Here is a 16,773-nt window from a genome sequence, read left to right as displayed (position 1 = left end):
ATCTTAAACTTTTCAAGAAAGTTTTTGCTAAGATGCTTCTAGTATTATTATTGATTATTTTTAAGTATTAAAAACACTAGACAATCTTACAAGGAACTATACAAGTCAGACAAAAAAGGGACAAGATATAAACACCAAATTGGAATGACTAGGGATACCTATTATTTGTAATTATATGGTCTGAAAAGAAATTAAATTTAACTAAGTGAACTGTTTCCTTCAGTTCCATCTATATAAGTCCCTTGAGTGTGAACAGTAGAGCTACTTAGAATTTTTTTAAGAAACTGGGTAACTCAAAGGCAAAAAAACTCTTAACAATCATTTCACGTTAGAAGAACCACACTAAGATGCTGGTGCTTCTGAATTTCAACAAAACTGTTAAAAATAATTTGTACAAAAGTGAAATAAAGTAACTGTAAAAAGGTCGGTCTTCATCATGTCCACCAGGCAATTCTGGGACCCACTTTTGATGTGGTTACAGTGTTCTTGTACACTGGGAGAGTTTCTGCAGAAAAACATCTGTTCTGACAAATGGATTAATATTTTCTGTTTTGACATGTGGCCTTCCCACGGAAAAAAATGTTTCAACAGCATTGTCAAGATTTTCTGCTTCACATTTCTAGAACTCCAGACACCTTTAATAGCTGTTTTAAAATTGGTTGCCAAAGATTACAATTTTTGTAGACACTCTTTAAATTCAGTAGAAAGTCTCTGTTGACATTTGGAAAAAAGCTTAGAATGCACTGAAAATTCTTTGACTAGTATGAGATTTCTGTTAATGAAAAATCCCACATCCTTAAATTCTTTATTCCCACCACTGCACCTTCAAATCATTTCTGATGTTTCAATAAAACAGATGTAGGTAGCTATATGTTTAATTCCTTGGGTCAGCATGCTTACAGTGGTTTGGATTTAATATATTTCCACAGAGTCTATACCAGGTCTTATTATACTAAACAGCTCACGGACTCAAAATAAACGTTAGCCTTACCAATGCAATTCTCGCTTTTTACTTCATACCCTGGGGGACAGATGCATCTGAAGGATCCCTCCAAATTCTGACAGGTGCCAGGAGAGCAAGAGCCAGGAAGGGCAACACACTCATTAGTATCTTTAAAGAGAAACACAAAAAAAAGGATTTAAAGATGAGACGATTGTTGCCAAAGGATATTAACATGAATTCAACTCAGGCTTTCTGATCTACCACATCACTCTGGGCAAATATGCCCTTAGAGACTTTTGACATATTGAGTATTACTCATTTGGCAAGAGGCTAATTTTCCTTTGTCTACGTTTATTGAGACACGGATAGCCTGAAGCTCTATCCCAATAAAAACACTGCATACGAGTCATTCCCAACTGTTGGCTTATACCTTTTACCAAAATTTCCCATGAAATTTATCTTGGTCATGTAATCAGATGACCAAATGAAATGCAAATGTGTCCCGAAGCTGGTGTGTGGGGGAATCACATCATTATTTTACAAAACAAAACAACATAAAGACTGTTTATTATGTACATACCTATACAGTTCTTGCCATCTGGAGTAAGTTCATAGCCTTCATTACATAAACACTTGAAGGAGCCAATTTCATTAAAACACCGTCCATTTCTGCACACCTGACCAAAAAAGGAACTGCACTCATCTACATCTGTAAGCAAACAGGAGTTAGCTTTTCAGAGAGAGCTCTTAACACATATTCTGTCACAAGTTGCAACTTAAAAACATATTCATTGGTAGACATTTACAAAACCCTACATTACAATTCCTCATCAACACAGAGAAAAATGGCTCATATCATAAGGATCAGGTGACTAGTAAGGTCACACAGATCTCTCCTGTAGGCTTAAGGTGAAGCTTTCCATGCTTTCCAATTGAAATACAGTTCTCATCCTGGAGGTAAGAGGATACACGGATTTAACTGGACTGCCCAGTTTGCAAGTAACTTTACCTGGAGGTAAGCTGACTATATTCAAAGGACAAATAACGAAGCATATCAAAAATACAGAAAAATCAATTATATGAAAAACACTCTAGAATTGCTGACACGTTTTTCTGTCAATTGGAAAAAGAAGTTCTTAAGTGGTAGGTTTTCAGTTAAGCTTAGGGTTGATCCCGTTTGAGTAATTTTTTAGTTTGTTTGCAGATTATACTTTGATCAGAGCCATATTTGTATCTTTCATTCTCCCTGGCTGTACAAAGGGTCTGAGAAACTACAGACAAGAAGGTGGTTCAATAAAGTGTCTAGTTAGCTCTAAATTTTTTCACCGTTGCAGAATTTTATAAAATAAAGAATGCTGAGAGGAATATATATTGGATTAAATTAGGAGGTGGGTTTGAGCTGTGATGGTTCCATTAAGGTAGAAGGCCTGAGTTACTTTCACATACCTTACAGGATAATGTGAATTAAGAGATGTTATGTAGTAAAGCACCAGTATAGTGTCTGGCACATGGTAAATGAAATATTGTCAGTGTTTGTTGTCATATCTTTTACTATCTTCTGCAGCAACTACAGGACCCCCTCCTCCTCCTTCAGTCACTTTCAATTTTTATTTCAATCACTGTCTGTTAGAGGCAAAGGCTAAAATTCTGTGCCATGTAGAGAAGACAGTTTTATTTTCCACTGAAAGTTTACAGTTGTTCACAGAGATGAAATAGGTTTCTGAGGGCTGATTTGGAAACCTAGACACCACGCACTCTTTCTGTAGGAAAAGGCATCCCTTGCTTCAAAAGCTGACGGAAAATAAAATTTCAAAACACAACAGGGTTTTCAGTTGTAGATTGTCAGTGTTTGAATGTAAATCAAGAATGGATTTTATGAAATATGAAATAATAGCACTGAAACCATAACAGGTCTAACTTTGATCTCATCTAAGGGGTAAAAATAACCCCAAACCATAAGTCAGTCCCAATATATTTACTATCATCTGCATGGCCTTTCCCTTGAATCGATTAGTTGATTGACATAGTATTCAACCCAGCAGATTGTCTTGTGATTATTTAAGCCACGAGTGTGACTTCAGTTAACCAGAAATTAGTTAATGATATTACATATCTTTTGCACACATGCACAATTTGAATAATAAACATATTTATTCTTTGGCTTTATTCTGTGTTTCAGGATATTGCGTAGAAATGAAAGAGAAGCAATAAAGGACTGAGTACTTACCCAGGCAATCATTATTATGAGTGAGTTCAAAGCCTGGGTAGCAGAGACAGTTATAGGATCCAACGGTGTTTTTACAAGTTCCATTTCCACATGGATGCCGCTCACATTCATCAACATCTACAAAGAAACACTGGCTCAAAGGAATTCAATTTTTTACTAGAAAAACGTAGCCTATTAAACTTTTAGATTTTTTTAAACTACTGGCTTACTTAGATTTTCCTCATTCAATACTAAGAACCCACATTTATTTAAGGAAAGTAAGTATGAGGTAGAGCTAACTCAGAAGTAGAAAATTATAGGAAAAAGTGCCACTTAATGACTTACAGGAACATATACGACTCAGAAAAGAACTGGACTAATAAGCCAGCAACTATCTCCTTAGTGAGAGGTTTTAATGAATAGGTTCGCTTGTCAGTTGTAAGGAAATCAATCTTTTGAAACACTAGAACAATTTGTTCTATTAAGCATTATAAATGCTCCCCCAGAAATTTTCATATCTTAATGTGATCAGCACAACAAAGGTAAACTGTGATTTCCTAAATTTTATGAATTAGTGGAATCTAAATTGAAGAAGTCTATTAGAGTTCAATTATTATTAGCCTTTGAAAAAATGGAATTAATATTGAAAGGTCATGGCATATAAGAGAGGAGACGCTAGACTATGAATTCCAGGATGCTGAAAAAAAAAAAAGAGGGTATTACTGTTCCTTAGGAAGGAAGCTTTGTTTAAGAGAGGTATTACCAAGGAGTCTAGCTGACTTTCATCATGGATGAATTGTTAGGACCAAGGACAGATTTTCACCATATGAATTTCTGAACCATATATCTCAGGGGTTTTTCTTAGCAAATCATATCCTCCCTCTCAGAGAGAACAGCCAGGAGAAGCATATATAAGCAAGCAATCTCAGAAAGTTCATGCAAGTAGGGCCGCATCCTCCGTGTGTCCTTTGCACAAGCACTCCCTAGAGAATTTTTCCTAGGACCATGGGAAATGTCTGCAGGGGAGCTCTTAGGAGGCACTGCAAGAATGGAGACGTTCTCCAGGTGGTCCTCACGTATGGATACGCCATAAAGGAAACTAGTTCTGCCGTTCTGCTGTACTGAAATCTGACCTTACGATTCACAAAGATAGTATCTTAAATACCAAAAGAGTAGATGCACTTTAGCTTTTTCTAAACTGAGAACATGATAATTATAAATAGCCAACTTTTAAATTTAATTTTCCTCCTTCAAGCGCAAAGTGCTTCAGTGGAGATGAGCCAGTGGCCGACAACAGCTTTAAGTAGTTAAGCTGAGTTCCAAGGTGTCCAGCCCATCTGCTTTTGAAATGTTATTAATCATCAGCTCAACAAGTACTTACTGAACACAATTATTGCTTAACTAACTGTACATTAGCTACTAGGGCTTTTCAAAGTTCCGCTATCTTTGCTTCTAAAAATTGTTTATAAGAGTTAAAAAGCAAAACAAGTAGATAAATCTCATGTATTCAATGGTTCGGGTGAAAGAAGCATATGTACGTATGTGTGTGTTTATATATTCATTTCAAAACTGTCACTCTGCTACTACTCCCTTGTATTCCTGCATTCCAAAAGGCTTTCTTGAGTGGGAATAGAGAGGGGTAAATGGGCAGCTGGTACCGTGGTGATCTCTACGTAACCCTGAGTGTCCCAGAGCTCAGGTTAATAAGTATGTGAAAGTCACCTAGGGAAAAAGGCCGTAAACACTGAACCCAAGAACATATTGTGGTGTGTCCTGCTTGCAATTTTTACATTGAATAAAACCATAAACAGTTTCACATAGCTCATTTTTTGTAAGACTGTTTCTGACAGAGACTTGGTAGTTACTGTGGCGAGTGACCAAACTGTAATCTCTTCTGGAGTCTCAGCTCCACGTCACCCCCTGAAACTAATGTCCTCCTTCTTACCCATGCACATCGTCTGGTCCTGAGAAGCCTTAAAGCCGTTGTGGCAGATACACTGGTAACTTCCTTGTAAATCCACACACAGGCCATGACTGCAAACATTAGGAATTTCTAAACATTCGTTGCGATCTAGCACAAAAAATAAAACACATGTTATACATATCTGATCTTTATTAAGATTCCTTCATTTTTTTCCACAGGCGCTGTTTCTATAATCTGCTATTAATTATTACAGACAGTCTGAAAATGAACCATAACAAAAGCTGAATCAAAATAAGCAAGGCTTTAAAAGTATCCAAACCTCTTTTCAAAAAATTTTAAATCATGCAATTTTTACATGCTGATTGGTATCTCAAGGACATTATTTTATTTTAGGTCCAATTCCAGGAAAATCCATTGAGAGACCTCTTCTTTTCCTAACAAAAGAATCTAAAAGATATGGTGAAATAGGTTCAATATGAATGAAAAGATTTACTTAGAAAATCTTTCCAAATTATCTTTTTTCTCTTTTTTTAAGTGGAGTATAATTGTTTTACAGTGTTGTATTAGTTTCTGCTGTACAGCAAAGTGAATCAGCCACATGTATACATATATCCCCTCTTCCTTGGATTTCCTTCCCATTTAGGTCACCACAGAGCATTGAGTAGAGTTCCCTGTGCTATACAGTCTGTTCTCATTACTTATCTATTTTGTACATAGTACTGTATATATGTCGATCCCAATCTCCCAATCCATTCTATCCTCCCTTCCCCCCTTGGTCTCTATGTCTGTGCCTCTATTTCTACTTTGCAAATAGGTTCATCTATACCATTTTCTAGATTCCACATACATGTCCTAATAAAAGTAACCAAGCAATCACTGAAAAACTCAAAGAGGAAATAAAAAAATACCTAGAAACAAATGACAATGAAAACACAACGATCCAAAACCTATGGGAGGCAGCAAAACCAGTTCTAAGAGAGAAGTTTATAGCAATACAATCTTACCTCAATAAACAAGAAAAATCTCAAATAAACAACCTAACCTTACACGTAAAGCAACTAGAAAAAGAAGGACAAACAAAACCCAAAGTTAGTAGAAGGAAAGAAATAATAAAGATCAAAGCAGAAATAAATGAAATAGAAATGAAGAAAACAATAGCAAAGATTAATGAAACTAAAAGCTGATTCCTTGAGAAGATAAAATTGATAAACCTTTAGCCAGACTCATTGAGAAAAAAAGGGAAAGGACTCAAATCAATAAAATTAGAAATGAAAAAGAAGAAGTTACAACTGACACAGCAGAAATACAAAGGATCATGAGAGAATACTACAAGCAACTATATGCCAATAAAATGGACAACCTGGAAGAAATGGAAAAATTCTTAGAAAGGTACAACCCTCCAAGACTGAACCAGGAAGAAACAGAAAATATGAACAGACCAATCACAAGCACTGAAATTGAAACTGTGATTAAAAATCTTCCAACAGGGCTTCCCTGGTGGTGCAGTGGTTGAGAGTCCGCCTGCCGATGCAGGGGACACAGGTTCATGCCCCAGTCCGGGAAGATCCCACATGCTGTGGAGTGGCTGGGCCTGTGAGCCATGGCCACTGAGCCTGTGCATCTGGAGCCTGTGCTCCGCAATGGGAGAGGCCACAACAGTGAGAGGCCCGTGTACCACAAAAAAAAAAAAAAAAAAAAATCTTCCAACAAACAAAAGTCCAAGGACCAGATGGCTTCACAGGCGGATTCTATCAAACATTTAGAGAAGAGTTAACACCTATCCTTCTCAAACTCTTCCAAAAAATTGCAGAGGGAGGAACACACCCCATCTTATTCTACGAGGCCACCATCATCCTGATACCAAAACCAGACAAAGAAAATACCTTTTTTGATAGGAAAGCATGGACAGTTTTTCAGTGCAGGAAGTGTAAAGAACACTGTGCTCAGTATCAAAGAACAAGTCATTCTCTTTCTTACCTACACAGGCTCCGTTGGGTGAAAGTTTGAAACCTGCAGCGCACTCACAGCGGTAGCTGCCGGGACTATTGATGCAGTCGGCATTTCGCTGGCAGAGGTTATCACCGTTGCTGCACTCATCAATATCTGAAAGAGCAACAATTCCGTTTTTAAAACTTCATTATTGCATCAGTATTATATTCACTTAACCAATTTGGTGATCAGCTCCCAAATGCTACAGAAGAAACAGTAAAAATCAGAAAACTGTCTAAAAACCAGTTATGTCTGCCAAACTTTTTTGGATAAGGTCACACATCATTCAGATTACCTTCACAGACCAGGAGCAGGTCATTGTAGCTGAATCCCGTAGGGCATTCACAACGGAAACTGCCAATCTGGTTAATACACACACCATTTGCACAAATGCCTGGAATCTCTTTACATTCATCAATGTCTGCAATTGAACAGATGTGATCAAATATACAGGGTTCTGCTTAATGTATTCACCATAAAACCTTGAATAATACTATGTGTACACTGGAGTGAAAACACACAGTGTCACAAAAATCAATTCTATACAAGTATGAATGATTTTGTGGTTTATAAAAGCATATAGACCATAAGATATTATATCCTTTGAACAGTGATGAAAAAAATGAAGCAGCTGATCAAATATACCAAGTGATATTAGTGTCAATATAGCAAATGAATTTCCTAGGGAATCAAGCTTCCTCTTAAGTTACATGTCAGGCTCCCCAGATTGCTATCAGCCATCTGATAAAGCCAGCTATGTTTTTTTAATTTTATGTCCTTTGTTATACATGAATTGATAATGGACACTTAAAATTATATTGTTTATTTAATCTTTGCAGAAGAAAAGTAGATTGTGCAACAGAAAGTACATTCAGGAGGAAGTGATTTATATAATTAATAATTCTGCAAATTCATAAGTAGATTGGGAGAAAGGAATACTGTAAAAATACACCCAAAACTTAAACGTATACTTATGAAAAAACAGATGGTAAAGGTTAAAATAAAGTGGATTATTTAGAGTCATGTAATACAATATTCATGAAGAGGAAAACTAAAGTTTCAGCTTGATATGTACGAAATCTTGAGATAGTCACATAACTATCATAACTCAATCACCAGACTATGTTGATGGACTAATCCCACTGTTAAAACTTGGTTAGAGGCTGTAAACATGTTATTTCTTTCTTGTCTAACTATATTAGATCCAAATACAGATTATTATCTTTTATGGTACTTTAAAAACATTGAACAAATTTTTACAAAATGCTACATGTATTAAAATAAACATAATTTAGTAAAAACTCACCAACAGCTTTTCCAGTGTGAATGTCAAAGGTGAATCCAGGAATATTTCCACATATAGTTTTAAAGTCAGCTTTAAAATATAAACAAAGAAAATGCACTCTTAAAATTCTCAAACTCCTTCAAAATAACATTTTACATAGTATTACTTTTACTGACAGATATATTTTATATTATTCACAATGAGACATTTTAATTTCAATTATATTTATTTGATAACAATGCCAGCTTCTGCAAGAAGTGAATCTAGGCACACTTTATCATTATTATTATTGCTATTCTTATTATTATCATCATTAACTTTTTACTGCTCTGATATTAGAAGTAAATCATGAGATTCAAAACATCGACTTTAGGCATTTAAATTCTTTTTATTTGGATATGGAGGGCTTTAAAAATGACCCGATTTACATAGATTGATAAACCAGGTTAGTGTACAAATTTAAAAAGGGATTAGAATTGCACAAAGGCATAGGCATGCAAAAATAATTCTGTAGTGGTGAAACATGTTAACAATGAGTAATGAATGAGACATGAATTATGTCTTTTTTTAACATAAATGTCTATTTGTTGGAATGTGAAATTTGAGGCATCAAAAACAATGCATCGTGGAATAAAATAGAGACTATGAGAGTCACTCCACATAATTCACCAAACTAATAGTCTAATTTTTAAGAAGCATATTTCTTCTAACGCCCATTGCTACACACATGAATAAACCTCTTGAAAACAGTATCAAGTAAACACATACTACAGACTATACGCCAAGTGCTATCTGGGGAGGGACTTTGTCTGTTTCATCCACCAATATTCACCAAGCATATAGAAAGGCACATCACAGATGCTCAATTTAATGGCTTCTAACTGCATGGCAATATGCGAACCGTAATTTGTATACATCATCTCATTTAATCATCACTATAGGGACTTCCCTGGTGGTGCAGTGGTTAAGACTCCATGCTCCCAGTGCGGGGGGCCTGGGTTCGATCCCTGGTCAGGGAGCTAGATCCCATATGCATGCGGCAACTAATAGTTGGCATGCCACAACTAAGGAGCCTGTGAGCTGCAACTAAGAAGCCCAGCTGTTGCAACTAAGACCCAGCACAACCAAAAATAAATAAATAAATGATCGTTCTTATAACCATATCAATTAGTCACTGTCACCACTGATTTATTATCCTTATTTAGCATACGAGGAATCAGTTTCAGAAAGGATAAATAATCATGGCAGAGCTGTGATTTAAATACAGACCAGTCTATCAAACCTAAGCCCTTTACTTCCTCTCACCTAAAAAGTAATATTTAATTCCTTTATTATCCTTATTTAGCATACGAGGAATGTTTCAGAAAGGATAAATAATCATGGCAGAGCTGTGATTTAAATACAGACCAGTCTATCAAACCTAAGCCCTTTACTTCCTCTCACCTAAAAAAGTAATATTTTATTCCCCAAACCAATGATTTTCAATTTCTAACTGGTGAAGTTTTCAAATTACAGAATTATAAAAATGTTCCTATTTGGTTTATTTGGAATAAAACTAGGGCAAGATAGAGCTAAGAAAATCCACTTGTGCCAAAGCAATCTTAACACATTTTTGACTGGAGATGTATTACAGCCACAGGCATTAGTTTCTGCAAAAATCCCCCAGTCAATAATGTATTAAGAAAGAAGGACAGAGCTGGAGGTATTAAGATCCCTGATTTCAAACTATACTACACAGCTACAGTCATCAAAACAGTATGGTGCTGGGCTTCCCTGGTGGTGCAGTGGTTGAGAGTCTGCCTGCCAATGCAAGGGGCATGGGTTCATGCTCCGGTCTGGGAGGATCCCATGTGCCGCGGAGTGGCTGGGCCCGTGAGCCATGGCCACTGAGCCTGTGTGTCCGGAGCCTGTACTCCGCAATGGGAGAGGCCACAGCAGTGAGGGGCCTGCATACGGCAAAAAAAAACAAAAACAAAAAAACAAAAACAGTATGGTGCTGGTACGAAAACAAACACATAAATCAATGGAACAGAATAGAGAGTCCAGAAGTAAACCCACACTTATGTGATCACTTAATTTATGACACAGGAGCCCAGATTATACAGTGGGGGAAACACAGTCTCTTCAATAAATGGTGCTGGGAAAACTGTATAGACACTTGCAAAAGATTGAAACTGGCCACTTTCTTACACCATATAAAAAAATAAACTCAGAATAAATTAGAGACTTAAATGTAAGACTGGAAACCATAAACTCCTAGTAGAAAACATAAGCAGTATGCTCTTTGACACTGGTCTTAGCAATATTTTTTTGAATCTGTCTCCTCAGGCAAGGGAAAGAAAAGCCCTCAGTCAAGGGAAAGAAAAGCAAAAATAAACAAATGGGACTACATCAAACGAAAAACCTTTTGCACAGTGAAGGAAATCATCTACAAAATGAAAAGGCAATCTACTGAATGGGAGAAGATATTTGCAAATGATATATCCAATAAGGGGTTAATATTGAAATATACAAAGAATGGTCACAACTCAATATAAAAAATACAAACAATCTAGTTAAAAATGGGCAGAGGACTTGAATAGACATTTTTCCAAGGAAGACATACAGATGGCCAACAGACACAAGAAAAGATGCTCTATGTCAGTGATCATCAGGGGAAGGCAAGTCAAAACCACAATGAGATATCACCTCACACCTGTCAGAATGGCTATTATCAAAAAGACTACAAATAGGGCTTCCCTGGTGGCACAGTGGTTGAGAGTCTGCCTGCCGATGCAGGGGACACGGGTTTGTGCCCCCGTCTGGGAGGATCCCACATGCCGCGGAGCGGCTGGGCCCGTGAGGCATGGCCGCTGAGCCTGCGCATCCGGAGCCTGTGCTCCACAATGCGAGAGGCCACAACAGTGAGAGGCCCGCGTACCGCAAAAAAAAAAAAAAAAAAAGACCACAAATAACAAGTGCTGGTGAGGATGAGGAGAAAAGGGAACCCTTGTGTACTGTTGGTGGGAATGTAAATTAGTGCAGCCACTATGGAAAACAGTATGGAGGTTTCTCAAAAAATTAAAAATAAAACTGCCATACAATTCAGCAATTCCACCTCTGAGTATTTATGGGAAGAAAACAAAACACTAACTCAAAAAATTGTATACATTTTTATGTTCTCTGCAGCATTATTTACAATAGCCAAGATATGGAAGCAACCTAAGTATCCACTGATGGATGAAGTGATAAACAAGATGTGATATACTGTATGTATATATACACACACACACATATATATATACACAATGGAATATTACTCAGCCATAATAATGAATGAAATCTTGCCACTTTCAACAACATAGATGAATCTAGAGGGCATTTTGCTAAGTGAAATAAGTGAGACCAAGAAAGACAAGCAATGTATGACTTCACTTATATGTGGAATCTAAAAAACAAAACAAACGAACGAAACAAAACAGAAACAGAATCATAGTTATAAAGAAAAACTGGTGGTCACCAAAGGGGAAGGGAGTTGGGGGTTGGGCAAAATAGATGTGAGGGATTAAGAGGGTCAGATTTCCAGCTATAAAATAAGTAAGTCACAGGAAAGTAATGTATCCATAAGGAATGGTCAATAAAATTGCAATAACTTTGTATGGGGACATATGGTTACTAGACTTATTGTGGAGATCAATCCGTAATGTATATAAATGTCAAATCACTATGTTGTAATCCTGAAAATAATATTGTATATTAATTATACTTCAATTAAAAAAAAGAAAAAAAGAGAAAATTCATTTGCCCAGTGAATTTAAGCCACTGAGAAAGGCCCCATATGTCACTTTTCACCATGCCTCTCCTTAATTTCATCATGTTAAATGAAACATTTTAATAAATATACCCTAAGTAATACTGTATTTGGTAACAAATGCATAACCATTGTTTCCTATTTGTCCTATTGGTTCATCTCTTAGTATCTACAACTATTAAGAGTGATCCCTTCTCAGGTCATAAAGGAACCTGAGTGGGCAACAATTTTAAGACAACGTTTTTGCTCTTGTCTCTATTATCGTTCAGTTTTTCTTTCAAAAGAATCTGTGCTTCAAGAAAAATTTTACTGTGTGAAGACCAGTTCTCTTTTCTGCCTAAAAATTTCAGGTAAGTTTGAGGGAAATGATGCATAAGGAAAACTTTGACACTACATTGCTTTTATGTTAAGTTTGCTCATCAAATCCATTTTTTGCATATTTTCCAAGGTCGAACTAAAAAGATACTCACTGAGCTTGCTGGACTTTATAAATGACCACAAATTTTTAAATCAAAATGACACCTTCTAAATATAGCACAATGACACACAATAGTTTCTCAATAAATACTTGTTTTATGAATAAAAGAATAAGTAAGCAGCACGTTTTAAGATAATAAGTTTAAATGGGCTAGCATTATAAATTTTAATTTCAGCAATGCGGCTTATTTTCAGGATCCAGACTCCTACTCAACAGACATCTCAGGAATTAGTGTTTGAATCCCAAAGAGGGCTGCTTCAGAAACCGAGCCATATGAGCTCTTGGATATTTTCAGAACGGAGTGTGTCTGCTTTCCGTACTTTTAGTACTTTTTGCTTTTCCTCTACTGTTACATGTATACCTGTGTCACTGACTCGGCCTTCAGCAGAAGCAGGAGCTGTGTGCTTACCCGTTCCTGGCGTTGGGCATGGTTCACAAGGTTTGTTCCAGGCTTTGCCCACATTGTATGTGCAGCAGCACATCCTCTTTGTCACATTAAAAGGCAACTCATTCTCACAAGTGGTTCCATTATAGCTTCGGTAGCAGAAGCTTTTTCTCATGTCTACATAGAGAAAAACAAGTAAGCCAACCAATCCTATCAGCAAGCAGCTAATAGCAAACCCCACACACCTGGACACACCAAACTTCCTCAATTAACTCTGAAAATTTTCACAGTCGTTTGGAGGTATCTTAAAATAATTCCTTAAGCTGAACACAAATCATTTTTAGATAAGCATCTTTCCTGTTTTTAAATAAGGGGTTTCATTTACAATTTTCTTAGGGGGACAAAGTTAACAGATACTTCTCTATTCAAATGCATTTATTTAATTTAAAAAGGATTACATGTTAAATTTTAAATGTTCTCTTATTCATAAAATAATGTTCACTTTACATGAATGGAAAATAAAAATTATTCAAGAATATATATTTACAATATTTGATGAAATTTTCTACCTGACTCATGCTTTGTAACATGCAATTATGTAGTCAAAGTTCAAAAATATGGTACAGACCCAGAAGTTTATAAGACTTTGAAATACTTCACTATTCATAACGATTTAACTTCCAAACTTTCTGAATAATAATTCTGAGATGTAAGTATCTGGGAGATAACTGTTGGCCAGGAAGCCAGCAACTGTGACCTAATCAATCTCAGAGACCTTTACCTACCCATACAGTTGTGGCCTCCATTGACCTGCATGTATTCAGGTGGGCAAATGCAGGTGTAATTTCCCAGGGTGTTGTAGCAAGTCCCAGGTCCACACACACCAGGATGTGCAAAACACTCATCAATATCTAGAGGATGCAAGAATGTCCATTAATTAGTAAATATTTTCCCCATGAATTTATATCACTTAAACTACTGAACAAAGCATATGGTTGATTCCCCAAATTCATGTTTTTATAGAATTTATCTTATTTTTATAAAATTTAGAATTTAAAGCAATTACATAGGAACTGCCCCCAAATATGCATTTACATGATATAAAACATGTCCTTCTTCTGAAGAATAAAAACCTAACATTCAAAAATAAAGATGATCAAAATAAGCTATTCCAAAGTGGCAAAAAAATAACTTAAATGGCACCTATACTTTTTAATTGAAATTTCATATTCGTCAAATGGAATTGCTTTAAAGCTACTTTCCTCTCATGTCATTGAAAACCAAATATTAGTGTCAATTTTAAACTGAATGCAGTTAGAAAAGCCTTTTTCTTTAAAATTAAAAAGCCTTTCCTTTCAAATTAGCACCCATTCAGAGATTCTAGAAGTAGCACAGCTGCTGGGTAATTCTCCTTATTAAATCATATTTCTTCCAGATGCATTTATCTAACATGTTCCAAAAGAAAGGTTATAATGGAAACAATTACATTACATGTTTAAGGTTCATTTTTTAGAAGCATTCATTCATTCATTCCATAAATAAATACTGAGATTCTACTGTAAGCTAGAACTTGTAGCTATAAAGATGAAATAGATGTGGATCTTGCTTCAAGAAGCTCCCAGTTTAGTGGGGAGACAGACCTCTAAAAGGATGATTACACCGCCATGTGAGAAGTTGGGGATGGAACCAATAAAGGCATCTGCATAACCTTTGAACTGCTTCATACTATGTTGTCCAACATTTAAAAGTTACTGAAAATATTAGCCTAATGGTTGCATTTCAAACTTACCTATTTTTCTATATAAAATAGAACTTATTGGTATTTGAACTAATAACTTATTTTGATACTGAATATTTTCATATTATTCCAGCTTCCCCCACTTATTACCAACCCATTTACTCAGAGAAAAATAATGGTAAGTTGTGGCAAATAATCTGTAAATTAATTTATCTATCATCATACAACTTAGCAGCACTGATAGGAAAAGAAAAAAGCTATGAACCAGTCTCAACATATCCTTTGATAAAATCTGAAGATGGACCCTTTTCCAGTAATTTTGTTTTAAATAGCACTAATAATTTTTAGGTATAAATTTATCTCACCTTCACAGATGCGGGTTTCCTCACTGAGGTAGTAGCCTTGAGGGCACTCACACTGGAAGCTCCCGAAAGTGTTGATACAGTTTCCACCCTGGCAGAGACCTGGTAACTCCTGGCATTCATCAATATCTGCAAAAGGGGAGACAGCTCAGATACCATCATGAAAGATAAGAGTTACTATGAGAGCTTTCAAATGTGTGATACTGTAAGACCTGCAGACTTCCACACATCCAAGTGAATGCACACTTAGATGAGAGGTTTATTCTGACCATGAATTTTCTTGGCTTTGTCACGGAACTTTGCTATAATCTGAGAAGAGTAATTACAGCAAGCTGAGGATGATTAAAGTTGGGGATAATTATAAAAAGAGTTTCTCTGCAGAACAATCACACATCAGGTCACTGCAATGGGTCAAATCTTTCTGATTTACAAATGGTTATTCATCAGACTGGTAATTGTCCATCTGTAATTTTGCAAAATAATCTTGTTGGGACTGTTCCACACTAACTTTTCTACCAGATTTGCTCTAAAGTAAATTCTTTACCTTGTTTAAATCTGGTGACAATTAGAGGTATGCTCACCTTCTAAGATGATTGTGATGGGGTTAGGTCTGAAGCCTTCACCTCCAGGACACAAAGTGTAATATTCAGCTGCAAAACAATGGAAAAAAAGAAATTTGATACCTGTGTACAAGAGGCTGACAGTGAATTAGCACTTAACAACTGCCAGGCTCAAAGCGCATATCCTAAGGGGTGTATCTATATTTTCCTTAGTGCCTTTTCAAATACATTATCTTTAAAAAGTACATTACATTTTACTTGAAATAAGATGATTACTTCATAAATTATATACAAAGTAGAATAACAAAACCCATTTGCTTTTAATTAAAGAAAAAGATTATTTTCAGATAATTTATATCACAACCCTTTTGGCTAGTAAATAAAAACTAAAAGACTCAACAATTCAAAAGTTTCACCTATGTTCATATCAGGACATACATTTCAATTTAAGACATAATATGACTGGACTTGAGGAATACAACTCATCTATGAACCTGAACTAAAACAACTGTGGAAAAGAACCAGGTATGGTCTTTATCTGTGACACCAGGGAGAACTGATATTATCATCATTCATATTGGATTGTGGTTAAAAACTGTTTTTTCTTTTTAGCATTATCAAGAAAAACAGTAAGAAGAGAGGAATTCAGATTCCTTTTATATGACACACTCTTGGCTGGTTTCAGCACAATCACTGAAAGTAGTCCAGATTCAAAGTTTTGACCCTCACTACCTCCCTCACCCCCTAGCACCAGAAGAAAATGGTAGCTAGTGCTCAGCTACCAGTGTTTCTTTCCTCTTCTTCCGTTCCATACTCACTGCTATTGACAGGGGGGCAGGTCTCGCAGGGGTTCCCCCAGGCCTTCCCCAGAGAGCAGCAACAGGAGGAGCGGCTGACGCCCACCCCAATCTCAGTGTTGCAGGAGAGACTCCCGTCGCCCCGAGGACCGAACTTCAGGTAACAGTTGCCCACTCGATTGTCTGCAGGGCAACACAGGAACTTAAAATTGTCCTTATCAGAGTAAGAATGCCTGTTTTGGAGAATGGTCACTCAAATGATGAAATTCAAATTCTGTACATTAATCCCCAGAACAGAATAATCTCTTGCTTTAAA

The 16,773-nt window shown here is 36.3% G+C and overlaps 1 protein-coding gene across 1 annotated transcript in view; it reads right to left on the bottom strand.

Moving 5' to 3' along the window:
• Positions 1 to 16,773, bottom strand: part of FBN2 (fibrillin 2) — a 247,569-nt gene that overhangs the window by 29,890 nt on the left and 200,906 nt on the right. The window contains exons 37-48 of the mRNA XM_032626668.1: positions 16,479 to 16,640; positions 15,682 to 15,750; positions 15,104 to 15,229; positions 13,786 to 13,911; positions 13,025 to 13,177; positions 8,369 to 8,437; positions 7,358 to 7,483; positions 7,051 to 7,176; positions 5,095 to 5,220; positions 3,171 to 3,287; positions 1,524 to 1,652; positions 992 to 1,111 (exon numbers count right to left, since the gene is read on the bottom strand). Of these exons, the coding sequence (XP_032482559.1) occupies positions 992 to 1,111; positions 1,524 to 1,652; positions 3,171 to 3,287; positions 5,095 to 5,220; positions 7,051 to 7,176; positions 7,358 to 7,483; positions 8,369 to 8,437; positions 13,025 to 13,177; positions 13,786 to 13,911; positions 15,104 to 15,229; positions 15,682 to 15,750; positions 16,479 to 16,640 (1,449 nt within the window). The remainder of the gene's footprint in view (positions 1 to 991; positions 1,112 to 1,523; positions 1,653 to 3,170; positions 3,288 to 5,094; positions 5,221 to 7,050; positions 7,177 to 7,357; positions 7,484 to 8,368; positions 8,438 to 13,024; positions 13,178 to 13,785; positions 13,912 to 15,103; positions 15,230 to 15,681; positions 15,751 to 16,478; positions 16,641 to 16,773) is intronic.

Source organism: Phocoena sinus, chromosome 3, assembly GCF_008692025.1.
Source record: "Phocoena sinus isolate mPhoSin1 chromosome 3, mPhoSin1.pri, whole genome shotgun sequence".
NCBI lineage: Eukaryota > Metazoa > Chordata > Mammalia > Artiodactyla > Phocoenidae > Phocoena > Phocoena sinus.
The sequence above is the reverse complement of the archived record's forward strand: the minus strand, read 5'-3'. Positions and strand labels throughout refer to the sequence as shown.